The sequence below is a fragment of the Chiloscyllium punctatum genome, chromosome 24 (assembly GCF_047496795.1).
Source record: "Chiloscyllium punctatum isolate Juve2018m chromosome 24, sChiPun1.3, whole genome shotgun sequence".
Lineage (NCBI taxonomy): Eukaryota > Metazoa > Chordata > Chondrichthyes > Orectolobiformes > Hemiscylliidae > Chiloscyllium > Chiloscyllium punctatum.
Window position 1 is genome coordinate 88,818,421 of NC_092762.1, and position 18,925 is coordinate 88,837,345.

General features: G+C 43.0%; 2 protein-coding genes across 3 annotated transcripts in view; one reads left to right on the top strand and one right to left on the bottom strand.

Annotated features, from left to right (window-relative positions):
- Nucleotides 1-3,140: 3,140 nt before the first annotated feature.
- On the top strand, nt 3,141-8,309 carry LOC140494832 (protein S100-A1-like). 2 transcript variants are annotated; one of them, XM_072594497.1, is made up of 3 exons: nt 3,141-3,285; nt 3,894-4,045; nt 7,996-8,309. In XM_072594497.1, the coding sequence occupies exons 2-3, from the start codon at nt 3,905-3,907 to the stop codon at nt 8,176-8,178; spliced, it is 324 nt and encodes a 107-aa protein (XP_072450598.1). In that variant the 5' UTR covers nt 3,141-3,285; nt 3,894-3,904; the 3' UTR covers nt 8,179-8,309. The 2 variants fall into 2 exon arrangements, with proteins under 2 accessions (XP_072450598.1, XP_072450599.1); XM_072594498.1 differs by having other exon boundaries at nt 3,154-3,285; nt 3,891-4,045.
- A 3,502-nt stretch (nt 8,310-11,811) lies between these two features.
- The window catches only part of kxd1 (KxDL motif containing 1), a 122,410-nt gene continuing 115,296 nt past the window's right edge, over nt 11,812-18,925 (bottom strand). Inside the window, exon 5 of the mRNA XM_072594499.1 lies at nt 11,812-12,432. Within this exon, the coding sequence (XP_072450600.1) occupies nt 12,191-12,432 (242 nt within the window). The 3' untranslated portion in view covers nt 11,812-12,190. The remainder of the gene's footprint in view (nt 12,433-18,925) is intronic.

The following is an 18,925-nucleotide window of genomic DNA, read 5'->3' on the forward strand; positions in this document are numbered from 1 at the left end:
GTCTCTATTCAATAATTGTGGTAGTCAATTAGCTTGGACAGCTGGTTTGTGATATACAGTGACACTGACAGCCTGGGTTTAATTCCTGCTCTGGCTAAGGTTACCATCAACGATTCTCCTTCCCAACCTCTCCCTCACCCTCAGGCTAAACCACCACCCATTGGCTCTCTATAATGAGAGAGCAGCCCTATGGTCCACTTACAGAATGGGGACTTTGCTGATTCAAATAATGACTGGCAGATTTATTTTGTGTCCTAGCCAATATTTATGAATAAAATTTTAAAACACAGGACCTATTTCTCTTCGCTGTTCATGCGAGTATGCTATGCACAGTCTGACTGCGACTTTACCAAATTAAAAATCACACAACACCAGGTTATAGTCCAACAGGTTTAATATGAAGCTTTTGGAGTGCTGCTCCTTCATCAGGTGGTTGTGGAGTACAAGATTGTAAGGCTTAGAATTTATAGCAAAAGTTTACAGTGATGTAACTGAAATTATATATTGTAAAAGATCTGAATTATTTGTTAAGTCTCTCAACTTTTAGGATGAATACGTTGGTTTCAGTTCTTTCATATGTAAGTCGCAGAACATTTAAAAATTACATTCTCAAGCGAACTTTAACAATTGGTGTCATGGCTGACCAGATAAGAATCAGTCTGAACATTGTGGCACAGACAATCTCACACAGGGCACCTCACACCTTAAATGTATTATCTGGGATGACATGACACCAATTGTTAAAGTTCACTTGAGAATGTAACTTTTAAATGTTTTGTAACTTACGTATGAAAGAACTGAAACTAACGTGTTCATCCTAAAAGATGAGAGACTTAACAAACAATTTGTGTCTTTTTCAATGTATAATTTCAGTTACATCACACTGTAAACTTTTGCTATAAATTCTGTGTCTTATGATCTTGTACTCCACAACCACCTGATGTAGGAGCAGTGCTCCAAAAGCTTGCGCTTCCAAATAAACCTGTTGGACAATAACCTGGTGTTGTGTGATTTTTAACATTGTCCACCCCAGTCCAACACTGGCATGTCCACATCATGCTACTTTACCTACATTTCAACAGTGACTGCATCTCACTGTCCCACTTGGGTTGCAAAGCAACTTGGAAAGTCCTGAGTGTGTGAAAGGTGCTATAGAAACTCAAATTCCACTTTCCTGTGCAGACACAGTTGAATCTGCCCTGACCCAAAATACAGAAGAGTAATGGGGATTGGGAGACTCTGGACCTAAGGGTCATCGGCTTGAACGTGCTGTGATATAGAATGGGTTTGCCCCCCAGCCCAATGTATGCCCACTATCCCAGGGCAGGACCTCACCTGCAGTTACTTAAAGTTTGCTGTGATTTTTAATGTTTCTACATGAACTCAGATAAAGTGTAGCTACTTGAGCCTCAGCTATATTGCTGGCTGGGCTGTGCACAGTCAGTTTCCAGCACTCTGCCAAACCCCTGACCGATAACTTGTTTGTTGGGTGAACAGCACTGAAAGCAGCTGGACAGGAAGAGGATTGTTCAGATCCTGCCAGTGGATTGTGATGTTTTTGCACTGTGGGTGTGTTTCGTGGGGGTTCAGAAAGTTTTCACTCTCTGTAGGTTTGGTTGTCAGAGTAACTGAGAACAGACACTGTGTTTATTCACTGCCACACCCTGTAAAAATGAGTCAGGATCATGATCTCTTGCACTATCTCAGCAATTTCTCCGCTCAAAACCAATGTCAATGTTGAGAGTGCAACATTGCTTTTTCTAAAAAGTAATCATTGATTTAACTTGGTGTTTAATCTTCTTCCCCTGTAAAAAAAAACAACTTAGTGTTAGCACACCATTTTAATTCTGCATTAATGTTAGCACGCCATTTTAATTCTGCATTTGTTGAAACTTGCCAACTTGGACAGGGGCCCTGTGCTGGAATCTCTGACTCACTCCCCTTTAGACAGAATGTTCCATTTTTTTGAGGGGAAGCAGATTTTCAGCAACTCAAAGCAACTTCATCAAACTCTTTACAATAAAATCCCGAAACTTGGACTTAAACAGGCCACTAACTCCATTTGTTCATCGCTGGAGGCTTGAGCACGAATCTTATCAAATCTGTATGAAAATCTCACAGTGACAATGTTAATCCCATTCCTGGGGGGAATATGGAACCATTGTGTCCAATTTAATTAAGCCTTTGACTGTAACTGAGAAATGACTGGAATGGAACTGAGGCAGGGAGAGACCTTGTCCAAGGAGTTTGTGACTAACCACTTGTCCTGGGTGTGTTTAATAAGGGACAATGTACTTTACTCTGCACAGAGTAATGTACAGAGCTTTACTCTGTATGTACACCCTGTGGTCCCTGTCCTGGGAAGGTTTGATGGAGGGACAGTGTAGAGAGAGCTTTACTTCGTGTCTAAACCCATGCTGTCCCTGTACTGGGAGTATTTGATGGGGGAACAGTGTAGAAGGACCTTTACTCTGTACCTAAACCTGTGCTGTCTCTGTCCTAGGAGTATTTGATGGGACAATGTAGAGAGAGCTTTACTTTGTACCTAACCCTGTGTTGCCCCTGTCTTGGGAGAATTTGCTTGGTGGACAGTGTAGAAGGAGCTTTGCTCTGTATGCAATCCTATGCTGTCCCTGTTCCTGGGGACAGTGTAGAGTTAGCTTTACTCTGTATCTCACCATGCTATATGCATGAGGCTCTGTCATTTAGCCATGAGCTGGGAGTGAAGTTATACTATGTACAAATCTTTGGCACTAACCGTCCACAGTCAGTGATGCGATGAAACTGACCGACAGGGAATTGGCATATTATATTGATTGCACAATTTGAATTTGGGATTTTGAGGCAGTTTGAGTAATGGGGCTGGGTCCTTGCTGATTTCCCCTGTGTGTGAATGTTCATCCATCAATCATAGCTTCATTTTTGTCTTTGCCTTGTTAAGAAAATGTCGATAAGAAGATTTGTGCTTCTGTCGATCTGTTGCTTCCAAATGGGTTGGACAGACTTTGCTTTTTTTTTGCAGGAAAAGTTGGAGATTAAACTCTGCAAATTCTTTCAGCCATGAGTCAGGTTTAGGGAGGGCAGAACCAGTAAGTAGCCTTCTGTCTGAGTGACAAGGCAGCCAGGGCTGGGCTGGGTTGGGCTCCCTATAAACTCAGCAACTGCTGCACATCTGGGTAAGGAACTGGAAAGCCAGCAGCTCCGAGCTGGGTTCCGTGCGGATATTACTCTTTCAGAAGGCAATTTCACCCCAGATTCGACATTGGCCTGCGATCTATTGCTGAAGTTTGTTCATTTTCTTTGCCCATTATTGGAGATCCTGCCCTGGGGTTTGACTCGGAATTGCGGGGAGAAAAATGGGGGTTTATTATGGGCTGTTGGGGTTTGTTTCTGAGCTGGGGGTTTATTGTGGGCTGTGGGATGTGGGAGTTGCACACGCTTGGTCAAAGTTTCGGGAGTTTAAGTTAGTTTTCGATAAAGTTCAATGTGATTCAAATCACGGGCTGGAAATGTACTCCCCCCCCCCCCCCCCCCCAATATAGGGGCAGTCTGACCAGCTCCGGGATTGGGGGGGGGGGTTGAAGGGAGGGAGGGGTGAAGTTTAACCAGCTCCAGGTTTCGGGTGGGGTGGGGTGGAATTTGACTAGCGCCGGGTTTGTGGGGGGCGAGGGGGTGGAATTCGACTAGCGCCAGGTTTGGGGGGGGGGGGGGTGGGGTGGGGTGGAATTTGATTAGCGTCGGGTTTGGGGGGGAAGGGGGTGGAATTTGATTAGCGCCGGGTTTGGGGGGGAAGGGGGTGGAATTTGATTAGCGCCGGGTTTGGGGGGGGGGAGGGGGTGGAGGAGTTTGCCTAGCGCCGGATTTGCTAACCCCAGTCTCTCTGCCTCCAGCAGCATCCTTCACCATGACGCTTCCAAGTAAAACCGAGGTGGCTATGCAGAACCTGATAGAAGTTTTCCATCATTATGCCAAAAATGAGAAACACACCCTGAACAAAGAACAGATGAAACAGTTCATGGGTGCAGAGCTCAGTGGGCTGTGTAAGGTAGGCACACTGAAACTTTATCCCCATGCCCAGCTGCACCCCTCACCCCTGCCACAGTCCCAATCCTACCAAGCATCTAACCTGTCCTAACCTCACACCAACATCTACAAAACCGTAACGCTTTTATCTGCTCACACCCTCATCCTGGCCCACCCACACCCCTTGCTCCAACACACAGTCAGTGTGAACAAGCTGAACTGCAGGCTGCCTCTGATGATTCAGAATGCTCTATTTGTTCAGACAGCAAATTCTCAATGATCTCATCATTTTTAGAAAGGAAAGCTCCCAAACAGATCATTGGGTGATTGTTTAACATATTCCTGCCCTCGAGATCCAGATCAATCCTCCCTGTGTTTGCACCTCCTGAATTACACAGAACATTAATTGCAATTCGCTTTTTAAAGAAACTATCAGCAATAATTCCATGGACACCACCCCAAGACTAGTTTTATACTTCAGATTTATTAACTGTAATCCAAAATCTCCTAGCTGACCCTGTGGGATTTGAACCTGCCTTTGTGGAGTAGTAATGGATTACAACTTCACCACTATCTCCCTTCTGTTATTGCTGGTCTTTAAGGAGTCCTTTGAAGGATGAAAGGTGACATTGAGACTTTTTGGGATGGAGTTGCAGCAGTTAGGCTGCAGCTGGCTTCAGGTTTGATTGCCAGTGATCTAGCAATTTAAAAATGACTGATGTAGCAGGGGCTTTGGAATGATATAGGGCTGGAAGGAGTGACAGGGGTGGTTAGAATGATGGGTTTGAAAGAAACAGATGGACTGGGAACCAGTGTCAGTCAGTGCACCGTCAGGGTTAAACAGCACTTGATGTCAATCAAGACATGTGGGAAGCAGAGGTTTGGATGTCATGCAGATTACAGAACTTGAATGTGGCAATAGGCCAGGCCTATGTTGGAGTAATCGAGTCCAGAGGTAACAGGGTTTCAGCAGCAGAGCAACCAACAGCTGAGGCGAGGTGATGTGATGGAGGTGGAAACAATTGAGAGATATGCAGGGCTTGGGATCAGTAATCTGTCACAGTATTAAATATTAAGATTGTGAACAATCTGATTGTGTCTGACAATTGCCAATGGGGTTGGAGTTTGTGACAGGGCTGAAGACAATAACTTCGCTGGCCTTAACATCCTGTCCTGGTTGTCGGACAAGCAGACTTATAAAATAATGAACAAAGGCAGATTGAGGTTGTGGTGAGAAAGAGGTTCTGGGTGTTGGACATGTGGAAACTAACATTGTACTTTTAGATTATGTTGTTGAGATAGATTGTGGCTAAAAAATGAGGCCAAGGGCAGATTAGATTCCCTACAGTATGGAAGCAGGCCCTTTGGCCTAACAAGTCCACATCAACCCTCCGACGTGCAACCCACCCAGACCCATTCCTCCACCCTATATTTACCCCTGACTAATGCACCTAACATTATGGGCAATTTAGCAATGACCAATTCACCTGACCTGCACATCTTTGGATTGTGGGAGGAAATCAGAGCACCCAGAGGAAACAGACAGATACAGGGAGAATGTGCAAAATCCACACAGTCACCCAAGGTGGGAATCAAACCGAGGTCCCTGATGCTGTAATGTAGCAGTGCCACCCCCTGGGGAATACCAGAATATATGTATCATTCCCAAGGGTGAATAATGCTATGGTTCTGTGTTGAGGTTGTATGGGCAGAATGACCATTTAGTTAAATTAACTATATCTTGGAAATAGTCACATCTGCATTTTGGGATTGACTCCAGTGCCAAGTGCAGGAATAGGTAGTAATTTGGGTCCAACTGGCAAATCAGGGTGAATGTACAGAGCAGGCATTTCACAAGCAGTTCGATCTGTGGTAGAAGAAATAATATTCAAAAGGTTTGGGAATGTTTAGAATGAGGGTGTGGTTTCTAGGAAAGAAGCCAAGACTGAACAATGAGAAACACTGAGTAGTTCAATCAGGCCAATCCGAACAAATCCACAGCAGCACTGTGAGATGCTTCGTATCTGGACTTGCCTGACTCTATTCCAGCAGTGTGTTGCACACAAGCTCAGGTAGACAGACAAAACCTCTCAGCACTTTGGGTCCTGGGGGGTGGGGGCGCTGGTTGGTTTTAATGTCCTGACCAGTGTAGACTGTGACCAATTAAGATGCAACAGTTTGCACCTCCTATGATCCTCTGCTCCCAGTATCTAATTTAACCCCATCCTTGGAGAGGTGGGGCTATGGAGAAAAATGCTCAAGGATAGAGTCTCTGTGGAATCATGAAACTGTTATGGCATGGAATGGGTCCATTCAGCCCATGATATCTGTGCTGGCTCTCTATTCATCCTGTCCTGCTTCCTTTCCCTGTATCCTTGCAATTTAGATTACTTACAGCATGGAAACAGGCCCTTCGGCTCAACAAGTCCACACCGACCCTCCGAAGAGCAACCCACCCAGACCCATTCCCCTACATTTACCCCTTACCTAACACTACGGGGAGAATGTGTAAACTCCACACAGACAATTGCTTGAGGCGGGAATTGAACCTGGGTCTCTGGCGCTGTGAGGCAGCAGTGCTAACCATTGTGCCACTCTGCCACCCACACTGTTTTTCTTCAGTGTTGAACGATCCCATCTTCACCCACTTCAGGCAGTGCATTCCTGATCCCACCCATTCATGTTGTCATTGCTTTTCTGTTTGCCAATTACCTTAAATCAATATCCTCTCTTTCTCTCTTTCTTTTTCAACTTTTACACCAATAATAATATTTTGTCTCTAACCATTCTGTCCAGAACCTGCATGGTTTTGAAAACCTCAATCACATCAACCTTTCTTCTCCATGGAAAACAGTCCCAACTTATTTAATCAATCCACTTAGGTGAAGTCTCTTATTCCCTGGAACCATTCTTGTATTTCTTTTCTGCATCTTCTCACATCCCTCCTAAGTCTAGTGTCCAGTAAGACACAGTACTCCATACACATTTCACAGAACTGCCCCTGTACAGTATACCTCTGTAAAGTCCAGGTTACTGTCTGTTTCACTAACTGTGCTAAACAGTCAGGACCCACTGTTCCTACACCCCCTATAGAGTTAAATATCTTATGTGGTTTCTCTTTCCATTGAACGTAAAAATAAGGATGTAACGCTTCAGTTGCACAGGGTATTGTCCTAATTTAAGGAAGAAAGTAAATACATTGAAGGCAGTCCATTGGATTGATACCTGAAATGAGTGGGTTGTCTTAGGAGGACAGGTTGGGCAAACTGGGGCTTGTTCCCTGGAGTTTGGAAGAGTGGGGGTGACCTGATTAAACTGTGTAAGATCCTGAATCATCTTGACAAAGTTGACATGGAAAGATTGTTTCCTTTTGTAGGTGATACTAGACTCTGGGTACTGTCTCAAAAGTACACGTCACTTTTTTAAGACACAGTCATACAGTTGACAGTGTGGTGCTGGAAAAGCACAGCAGGTTCGACAGCATCTGAGGGCAGGAGAATTCATGTTTCGGACGTAAGCCCTTCCTGATGAAGGCCGTATTGCCAAAACATCGATTCTCCTGCTCCTCGGATGCTGCCTGACCTGCTGCGTTTTTCCAGCACCCCACTGTCAACTCCGATCTCCAGAATCTGCAGTCCTCACTTTCTCCTTCAGACTCAAACAGTCATCCAGCACAGAAACTGACCCTTCTATCCAACTTGGTCATGAGGAATTGTATTCTCTTAAAACTTTGGAATTCTGTGCCCAGGATGGGTGAAGACTGAGGTAGATAGCTTCTCATTAGGTAGGGGAGTCAGGGAATGTGGAATTTGAAACACAAAACAGATCAGCTGTGATCTCATTGAATTGCAGGGCAGCTATAAAGTGCTGAATGGATTCTTTCTGCTCCTATGTTGAATGTTCATTCTTTCCACTAAATTGGAATAAATTTCCACCTCCTTATATTTTTGCTTTTTTTCCATCTCTTGGCAGAATCAGAAGAACGTTGAATCTTTTGACAGAATGATGAAAGATCTAGATTTTGACGGTGACGGGCAACTGAATTTTGAAGAGTTTGTGTCGTTCGTTGCTGGTGTGATGTTTTCCTGTAATGAAATTTATGTCAAAAGGAGGGAGCAACCAGCAAAAGGAGGAGCCTGCCAGGTCACAAAATGAACAGTGACTGGTTACTAAACCATGTGACAATATGTGAGAACGATCAGCTTACAATCCAAGCAGCAGCCTGGCTTGCTTCTCATCTTTTTGTAAAATACAAATTAATGAAATAAAAATGGTTCAACCAACCATTTTAAATGTCATGTCCTTTTTTAAATCTTTCTTGTCTCACCTTAAAAACATGGTACCTAGTTCTGAACTCCTCCTAGAGAAAAGACCATTGCTATTCACCTTATCTATACCCCTTATGATTTTATAAACCTCTATAAGGTCACCCCTTAACCTCCTACTCTAAAGTGAAGAATCACAATCTATTTTTATAGTTCAAGCTCTCTATTCCTGCTACATCCTGGTAAATCTTTTCTAAACCCAATTTAAGTTGCTGATGATACAGACCAACCTCTGGGTGAAAGACTTTTACAAAAAAACCTCCTGACCTTTCACCTTAAAATTATGCCCCCTTGTTATTGACCGTTCAACTGAGGGGAACAGTCACTTCCTTTCCAAAAGCAGCTGCTTTCCTGATGTATGAGCCTTGGTGACTTGTTGTGGTACATCTTGTAGAGATACACTGTTGCCATGATAACTGATGGGGAAGGCCGTGAATGCCCAAGATGGTGTTTGGAGTCCAATCAAGCAATCTGCTTTGTTATGGATGGTGCCTAGTTTTTTGTGAGCATTGTTGGAGCTGCACTCATTCAGGGAAGTGGAGGTGGGAGACAGGCTTTAGCAGTCAGCAGGAGATTCTTTGCTACAGGATTCCTAGCCTCTGACCTGCTCTTGTAGTCACAGTATTTCTATCGCTAGTCTAGTTCTGGTCAACAGTAACCCCCATGATATTGAAAATGGGAATTCAATCAAGATAATTTCATCGAGTGTCAAGAGGTGATTGTTAGATTTTTCTCTTGTTGGAGATGGTCATTGTTTGACATTGTATGGTGCAAATGTTACTTCTCAGCCCAAGCCTGGATATTGTCTAGGTTTCACTGCATTTGGACCTGAAAAGTTTATAGAATCAAGTGCATCAGTTGTTTTTTGATATCAGGTGCAGTGAATAGAATTTGTAGAAGACTGGTATCTATGAAGCTAGAACGCTAAGGAGGATCTGAATTTGACCAGCACTTCTGACTGAAGATAAATGCAAATACTTCAGCCTTATCTTTTGCCCAGATGTATCGTTGAGAATGGGGTTTATACGTGGAGCTTCCTCCCCTCGTGAATTGCTTATTTAACAACTACCATTCTCGACCAGTTGTGGCAGGACTGCAGAGCTAGATGTGATCAATTGGGTGTGGGACAGCCTGGCCCCAGTTATCACTCGCTGGTTTTGATGCTGGTGCATGGCAGGGGTTCTGTAGCTTCACTGGTTGTCAAACTCATTTTTAGAATGCCTGTGAGACTGGGTAATTACTGTCTATATTTTCTGAATGGTAAAAGAGTGAGTGCTTTTCTCAGTAAAGCGTAATGGTAGACCACGCAAGGTTGTTTTGTTGACTCTGGAATCTATACATAGGTCTTTTTGGGAGGAGGGGAAGAAACTAGACAAGGAGAAATGTTTAATCCCAGTGAATTGGAAACCCCTGCTTCAGGGGTTGGGGATGCTCCATTGTTAAATCTGTCTAAGGCATGGACAGAGAGATTTTTGAGGATATGCGGACTGGTAGGAAAAGTGGAACTGAATGCAAAGATCAGCTCTAATACATTGAGGATTGGAGCAGCCTCAATGGGCTTAACGGTCTGCTCCTACTCAGACTTCATGTGCCACATTCTGACTAAAGATAGCAGTCAAGAGGTTGAAGTATTTCAAAGGTGGTCCAGTGGGAGAGTTTTCCATTTAAGACTACAGCCGTCTCCATGGTCACTGTCTCAGCTTGAATCAGGTTATTCCTGGCTTCACTATCCTGAATAGGCCCAAACTGAATTTTCAACTTGATATACTCTCCTTTACTCAGACCACCCTCTGCCATTGCTGTCATATCATCTGTTTCAACTCCTGCCCGAGGTCAGCCACGACTGAAACCTCAGCTCATCAAAACACAGACCAATCCCATTCACTCACAGCCCTACGGTCATCAGTCAACAGGGGTAGTGCTGAAAAAGCACAGCCAGTCAGGCAGCATCCAAAGAGTAGGAGTGTCGATGTTTCAAGCATAAGCTCTTCATCAGGAATTCCTGAAGAGCCTATGCTCGAAACATTGATTCTCCTGCTCCTCGGATGTTGCCCGACTGGCTGTGCTTTTCCTGCATCACACTTTTTGACTTTGATCTCCAGCACTTGCAGTCGCCACTTTCTCCTTCCCTGAGTTCACTAACCTACACTACCATCCAGCTCACCAACATCTCAAATCTTAAATTCTCAGTTTCATTTTCAATTCCCTCCAGGGTCTCTTCACTCATCTGGAACTTCCTCCAATCCTAAAACCTCCCAACATCTTGCCACTCCTCCAGCTTTGGAAACCTGAGCACCTTTGAGATGAATCCTGAGATTTTAAATGCTTTACTGATGCTGGTCTTGGCTTCAGTTGCCTGGACCCTAAGCTCTGGAATTCATGCCTGAAACCTCCTGGCCTCTACTGCATTTCCTACATTACAATCTTGGCTACACTGCAGAAGTGCTATATTGTGCAAGTGGCCATATATATATATATATATATATATATATATATAAAGAGTCCTTCCTTTATCTCTTTTCCTACCTTTAAGATACTCTATAATATGAAATTCTTTGACCATAATATTGATTACCTGTCCTAACATCTACATGAATAAAAACAGAAAGAAATGTAGATGCTGAAAATCAGGAACAAAAACAGAAATCAGCAGGTCTGGCAGCATCTATGGAGAGAAATCAAAATTCACATTTTGGGTCCAGTGACCCTTCCTCAGAACATCTACATGGTTTGGTTTGTTTTGACAATTGCTCATGTGAAGTGCTTAAGGATATTTCACTGCACTATGTCAAAATGAATGCATTCTGTTCTCATCAGATTAGTGCAGTGATGGATGGGAGCAGCCCAGCTTTGGGCAAAGGTGAGCAATTCCTCTTCCAGAAACCTCTGTGTTGAGAAAGCAATGAAAACCAAACTTCTTAAATGAGAGCGCCAAAAACAAGTAAAAGTATAATTAACAAGCAGTAACCTGACAACAACTAGCAGCAGTTTACCAATTGGCAGTGTAAACATAACCAGTAACTTTAACATTCTTCTTTCTGGATAGGAGTGGGCAAGCTTAGGACCAAAGCAGAGTTAAGGAAACAGATCATGTAGACTCCCCATCGAGCTAGAATCCTGTGCACATTGAGAGTTCAGCCTTGGAATAGTTTTCAGACCCTGCTTTCCCCTTTTCCACTCACACTGGCAGGAATTCCCATCTGTTTGGGAGTCTTGTCATTCCTGAGGCTTATCATAATGATTCAGTTAATTATTGCCAGTTCCTGTTTCATAAAGAGAGAATTCAAATTACGTTGCTAACCAGCTGCTCTGGTTGTCACAGCATCCCATCAGTTGGGGCATCATTCCTCGAGTGGACATGCTGAGAGGTTTAAGGAGTGACTGGTCAATAAATCCTTGATGTTCTGACTGTGACAGTCTTCACAGATCAACAAAGAACCATCCCACCCCACATTTCATCCCATCAGCTGCAGTATTGTTGACGTTTTATTTTCTCACATTTTACATTTTAACATAAATCCAAATTGTGCAAATTCTACAGTAACAGAGTGAACATGTCACAGTGTGTTTCACCATTAAACCCCTAGGATCACACTGTGAGTGGTGTTCACCGAATATAGTGGGAAAGAGTAATCCACACTGCAATAAAAAAAAACAAAAACAACACAGGAAATGTTTGAAGACAGTTCATGTTTCCTTAGGCATTAGCCTCAGTGTCTGCTCGAACAACAACAGGTAAGAGGTTTCATCAAAGAGAGCCTGTCCAGCTCCTTGGGCCTGGTCTCAGGCTGCTTTCACCCTCCCACTCTGAGGGGACATATTATCCAGGTGCAGTTTGAAGATTATTCTTCCCCATCTTCTCTGACAGGCTGCTCATGCCCGTCAATCTGTCCCTGAATCGGCAGGGCATCTGCAAGTCCCCGTGATGCATCTTCCGAATCCCCACTTGCTCCAGTAGACAGTAAAGTTGGACTGGTATTACTGGAGTCAGAACTCAGCTCCAAAGTGGAGGACAGTGGCAACGAACCCTTCGGGATTGAATCAAAATCCTCGTCGTCATCTGCAACCAGGGAATTGTAGGTACCTATCCCCCAAAAACAGAATCATGTATCAGTAAGATCTGGTCGCATGTCAACCCTGCCATTATACTTCAGTTATCAACCACTGCACTTTATACAAGGTATAACCCATCCAGCTCTAACTCATTCTATCCCCACCCAAGTCATTCCTACCTCCATCTTGCAACTCCAACTTCTATGCCCACCCATTTCCCAGCTTTCCTCCATATCTGACTCCATCATAGTTCTCTCCTACTCACCACTCAGTAAACACTATTGGGGGTCAAGAAACATTCCCTGGCAAGTCCATGGGTGTTAACTCAGACCCAACCATCCCATAGCACACTGTCGCACACAATGCTGCTCAGGTTAATCAGAAACATCACAAATACAGCATTTCACAGCCCATTGAATAACTGAAGAGAACTCTTTCAAGCTGATATCTTCAGGCATTGTTTGCCTTTCCTTCCTCTGGGTGATGTGTTGTTTCCTCCATATCCCCAGCGATTCTCTACTTAATGTGGGCATTCCTCAGGCAGCAGGTCATATGCTGGCAAATTGCCCAGAATCACATGGGAGTCTTACAACAAGCTTTCAGCACAGAAACATGCCATTTCATCTAACTAGTCCACACACTGCCTATGTTCCACAATACCCCCTTTCACCCTATTAGCATATCCTTCTAGTCCTAATAACATCATAGAAATAGGGGCTGCAAAAGGCTAGAGAATGATCTTTCCTCTCAAAGGGTTGTTAGAGAGCATTAGAGGCTGACAAGAGAGCTGAGAATTATGGGCATGACAGAAAAGTAGTGTTAAGGTAATAACTAGATCGTTCCTGATCTTATTGAATGATGAAGGAGGTTCGAGGGCCTGAACAGCATTAACCCTGTTCTTATATTTCAGTATTCCATCTCTCTTCTGTCTTCAATAGTGGAGTTATGATTGCAGTTTTCTCATCAACTGGGACTCTTACACTGTCCCATTTTGCCTGTTTCAGACCATTATTTGCCAAGTTTCTCCCTCTAAGCAACCAACATTCACTTCAGATACTCTCTCCTTTTTATACATTTGTAGAAGCTTTAACTGACAGTTTTTATTCTCCTTTACTCCAATTCCTCTTTTCTTTTTCAATGGAAAGTATCTGGAAAACAGTTTGTCTTTCACCATCAGAACAATTCGCAAGAAATACCAATAAAGGGAAAAACAATCCTTATTCTGTATGAGAAAAAGTGTGCTGATTGATTGGCCAATGGACTCTGATTTGTAGGAATGTTGCCATGGAAAATGCAGCAGTTAATGATGATTGACAGTTAACTGTCAATTTGTTTGGATTTCAAACGAGTTCAGTTGACCCTGCTTGGTCATTTCTTAGGACAACGTCCTAACCAGCAAATGGCTGTCATCTATTTGGTTGAGATTTTAAATATGTGTTACAATGTGGGCATGCCAGACAAAGCCAACATTCATTGCCCATTCCTAATTGCCCTTGAAATGTGTGGCTTATTGAACCATCTCAATGGGCCATTATGAATCAACCAAACTGGTGTGGATTTTGAGTCACATGCAAACCAGACCAACTAAGGACAGATTTCTTTCTTTAAAAGGGTATTAGTGAATCAGATGGGTTTTTACGACAATCACAATAGTTGTATGGCCATCTTTAGGTCAGCTTTTAATTCTAGATTTTAAAATATTATTGAATTCAAATTTCATCATGTTCCATGTTGGATTTGAACCAAGTCCCAGAACATTAACCTGCTTTACTGATCCAGTGATATTACTATATACACCACTCCTTTCGGTCTGCACAGAACAGGGCCCTGTTTATTATTACATGCAGCTTCCTGTACATTCAAACACATCAATAATCCCTAAACTGGTTATCACTGTAATTCAGAATCAGAGAAATGTACAGCACAGTAACAGATCCTTTGGTCCAACTTGTCCATGCCAATCAGATATCCTAATCTATTCTAGTCCCATTTGCCAGCACTTGGTCCATATCCCTCCAACCCCTTCCTATTCATATACCCATCCAGATGCCTTTTAAATGCTACAATTGTACACTTCCTCTGGCAGCTCATTCCATACATGTACCACCCTCGGCATGTTAACCCTTAGGTCCTTTTTATATCTTTCCCCTCTCACCCTAAACCTACGCCCTCTAGCTCTGGACTCCCTCAACCCAGGGAAAAGACTTTGTCTGCTTGTCCTATTGTCCTATCCATGCCCCTCATGATTTTATAAACCTCTAGAAAAGTCACCACTCAGCTTCCAATGCTCCAGGGAAAACAGCCCCAGCCTATTCAGTCTTTCCCTATAGCTCAAATCCCCCTTCCCTAGCATCATCCTCATAAATTGTTCATAACCTTTTCAAGTTTCACAACATCCTTCCAATAGAAAGGAAACCAGAAATACATGCAATATTCCAAAAGTGGCCTAACTAATGTCCCGTAAAGCCACAACATGACCTCCGAACTCCTATACTCAATACTCTGACCAATAAAGGAAAGCATACCAAAACCCTTCTTCACTATCCTATCTACCTGCGACTCCACTTTCAAGGAACTATGAACCTGCACTCTAAGGCCTCTTTGTTCAGCAACACTCCCCAGAACCTTACCATTAAGTGTATAAGTTCTGCTCCGATTTGCTTTTCCAAAGTGCAGTTCCTCACATTTATCAAAATTAAACTCCATCTGACTCCTCAGCCCACTGGCCCATCTGATCCCTTTGTACTCTGACTGTGAAGTATGCAAGAGCAGACTGGATGGGCACAGTTAGTGCCTTACCTGTTGTGAATAGCTGAAAGGATACCTTGTTTGATATGATCTGCCAGTCTTTGATACATACAGCCTATTTACCTGGCATCGTTGTGACACTCAAGCTCATTTACCACATCACTCATCACAGACTTTTGTTTGTCTTGATGGCAGCAACATGCTGTGGTGAACACCATGTGTTGCTTAAGCATAGTAACAGTGTAAACTCACAGCTTAATCTCTTGCTCAAACCTCTGATATATCTTGCCCTTTCTCCGTGTACATTTCAGATTACAAACTAATGACCTTAGGGGGGTTTCGTGAGTTTGAGAATAACCAGCATGAAATAATTTGATCAGGATAGTCATTAACTTGCATGATGACTTGATGTGCCTTACTTCAGCACGAAGTTTGTGTGGTGAACAGATGGCTAGGGGCTATACTTAGGAGGTTGCCAACAAGTCCAATGGTATAGTGCTTGCGACAGTAGGAATCCCAATGCATAGGCTGTGCAGGGAAGACAGGTTTGTGGTAGTTAGTAGGACAGAGGCCCCCCCTTGCTGAATTCTCAACAGAGATATTGAGGAAAGGAAGCTCATTTGAGTCTCCCATTTTAGACGGCAATTTGAGTACAGGATGGACCCCATTAAGACATGTAAGGAAACTCTGATTATCAGTCGGGCTCTTAGTGTGGTACTCTCGCTAATATTGCAAAGTTACAAACATTAATGACAGGGTCCTTTTCCTTACAGACAAACACTGTACCTGTTTCAACTCAACAATAGGTGATAGTCATTTGCTGGTTCATATCTGATGAAGCATAGTCCCAAACTGCCCAGTTTGGCATCTGAAAAAACTTAGTTAACTGTAAATTATCATCAATTGGTGCATTCTCCTTTGCTATGCCTCCACCAATTACAGTCAACTTGTCAACTAATCAGCACGTTCTTCTTATACTGTGCAATTGTTGGTTTACCTCTTTATTGGCATTCTTGTAAATTGGCCTGATGAGTGCAAGGTAATACACTCAATAAAATATATCTTCTTTCAGCAATACTCAAGTTCTGTACCACCAATTACTTGAATACTTCTTGGTTCAGAGTTACAAAAATATCTCCTTCAATGTCTGCTACTGTTTGTCCTTCATTTTCACCTATTTCCGCACTGCACTGTAGCCAATTCTATTATTTAGAATGGCATCATGGTCAGTACAGACGTGGTGGGCTAAAGGGCCTGTTCGTGTGTTATGCTGTTCTACATTCTTTGTAGTGGCCTTTACCAAGTTTCAGACTCATTTCTCATCCACAAATTGAATGTGAAATTCTATATGTTAAGATTACTCTTGCCTTGGTATTCTTTAATGTGAGGTCATTAATTAATACTGTGTCATTATATATTTACTACATCTGGAATAGCTTGCTCCGTGGTTGGTTCCAGGGGTAATATTTTTAAAATAAAACCTGTCCCACATACATGATGAGCTCATCCTTCAGAACTCATTTACCAATTTTATTCATCATCCAATCTATGTGAAAAGAAAATCATCCCTCATTATTGTAGTACCTTCTTTACAAGCCTGTTATCTTTTGATTAGCACTCTGGTCCTATAGTGCAGCTCCTGCCAGGGAACCTACAAATTATTCCCACCAATGACTTCTTCCGTTCCTATTTCTTATCTCCACCTAAACGGATTCTACATTTTCATCTTCTGAACAAGATTACTACTCACTCATACTGACCTCATCCTTTGTCAGCTGCCCATCCCATTTTCCTTTCCTCCTGTCCTTCTGAAATATTAAATACCATTTAAACATTCAGTTTGCAGCCATGGTCACTTTGCAACCATGTCTCTGTCATGTCCATTATATACTCACTGATTTCTATTAGTACTATCAATTCATTCATCTTGTTACAAATCCTCTGTATATTCAGATAAAAAACCTTTAATCCTTTTTCTCCCCCAATCTTTCCTTGCCTGGTGCAGCACTCTTATGTTTATATATTCTTTTTTTCCCCATGTCACTTTGATAATCCTTCCCCATATCATTACCTTGCTCTATTGCCTTGTCCTTCTCTTTAACTTTTCCAAATTGTCCCTCATGTTAACCCTTCTCTCCATTATTTAGTTTAAAGTCATATCTAATGTCCTAATTATACCACTCACAGAACATTGAGCCTGGCAAGATCCACGTGAAAACTGTTCCAAGGCTACAGCTCCCACTATCCCCAGCACTGGTGCAGGTGCCCCATGAACTACAGCTCCCACTATCCCCAGCACTGGTGCAGGTGCCCCATGAACTACAGCTCCCACTATCCTCAGCACTGGTGCAGGTGCCCCATGAACTACAGCTCCCACTATCCCCAGCACTGGTGCAGGAACCCCATGAACTACAGCTCCCACTATCCTCAGCACTGGTGCAGGAACCCCATGAAGTACAGCTCCCACTATCCCCAGCACTGGTGCAGGAACCCCATGAACTACAGCTCCCACTATCCCCAGCACTGGTGCAGGTGCCCCATGAACTGAAACATTTCTCCTGCATCAATCTTTGAGCCACACATTCTAATCTCTGATCTTATGGACTGTGCCATTTTGCTTTTGGGGTCAGTCATAATCCAGGGATTGTTCTATGGATTTTTACTTTACTCTCTGGTGCTCACATTTTTTTCAGAAGAACCACATTTTTATCCTACCTATGTTGTTGGGATCAATTTGGCTGGATCCTCTCTCTCCCACTTCTGTTCCTCTCTAGCCTCAAAATATGTTCTTAACCCTGGCACCAGACATGCAACATAGATTTCAGGACTCACTTTCCCTGAAGATAACATTATCTATCTACCTCACTATACTGATCCCTACTACAATTAAATTCCTTCTTATATACCCTGTTGAATGATCATTTGCAAAATGGTGCTTTGGTTAGTTTTCCCAACTTCCCTGCAGTTGTTTATACAAGACGCAAAAACCCAGAACCTATTGGATAACTGCAAGCACAGAGGGTCCTCTAGTACTATTTTCAGGATCCCCATAATTGCCTCACTCAGCCTCCTGTGCCTGACCTCAGACCAAATCTGAAGTGCTGAGCCTAAACTACTCAGTTTGAGGATTTTGTACAATTCTGGGTGCCACATTTTAGAATGGATGTGAACACATTGGAGAGAGTGTAGAAGACGTTTACAAGAGTGACTACAGGGATGAGAACAGATTAGAGAAGACATTTGGTACAGCTTTCAAAATCATAACAACTCTGGAATAGAATAGGTGGGGAGAAACAATTCCTGCTCATAAAAGGAAAACCAGAGGGCACAGATTTGTAGTCTTTTGTAAAACAAACATATGTGTAGCGAGGAAAGAAACTGGAAGTGTGGCGTAGACTGCCTCAGTTGGGATTTAGATGATTACTTAAACAGAAACAAGGTGTAAGAGTATGTGTTAAAAGCAGAAGAATGGCAATAAATCAAAAATGCTGAGAGAGCTGATGCAAAGTGGGTCCAATCACCACCTCCTGCACCACAACAAATCTGTGATCCCCTAACTTTTAAAAAAATGTGTTCTCAGGGTGTGGCTGTCACTGGCTAGAGGCAACCAGTGCTGTGGGTCTGGACTCACAGGTAAGCCAGACTGGGTAAGGAGAACACACTTTCTTCTCTGAAGGGCATTAGTGGACTAGATGGGTTTTTATAACAATCAACAGTGGTTATACATTCACCATTAGGCTAGCTCATTACTCCAGATTTTTGCTGAATTCAAATTT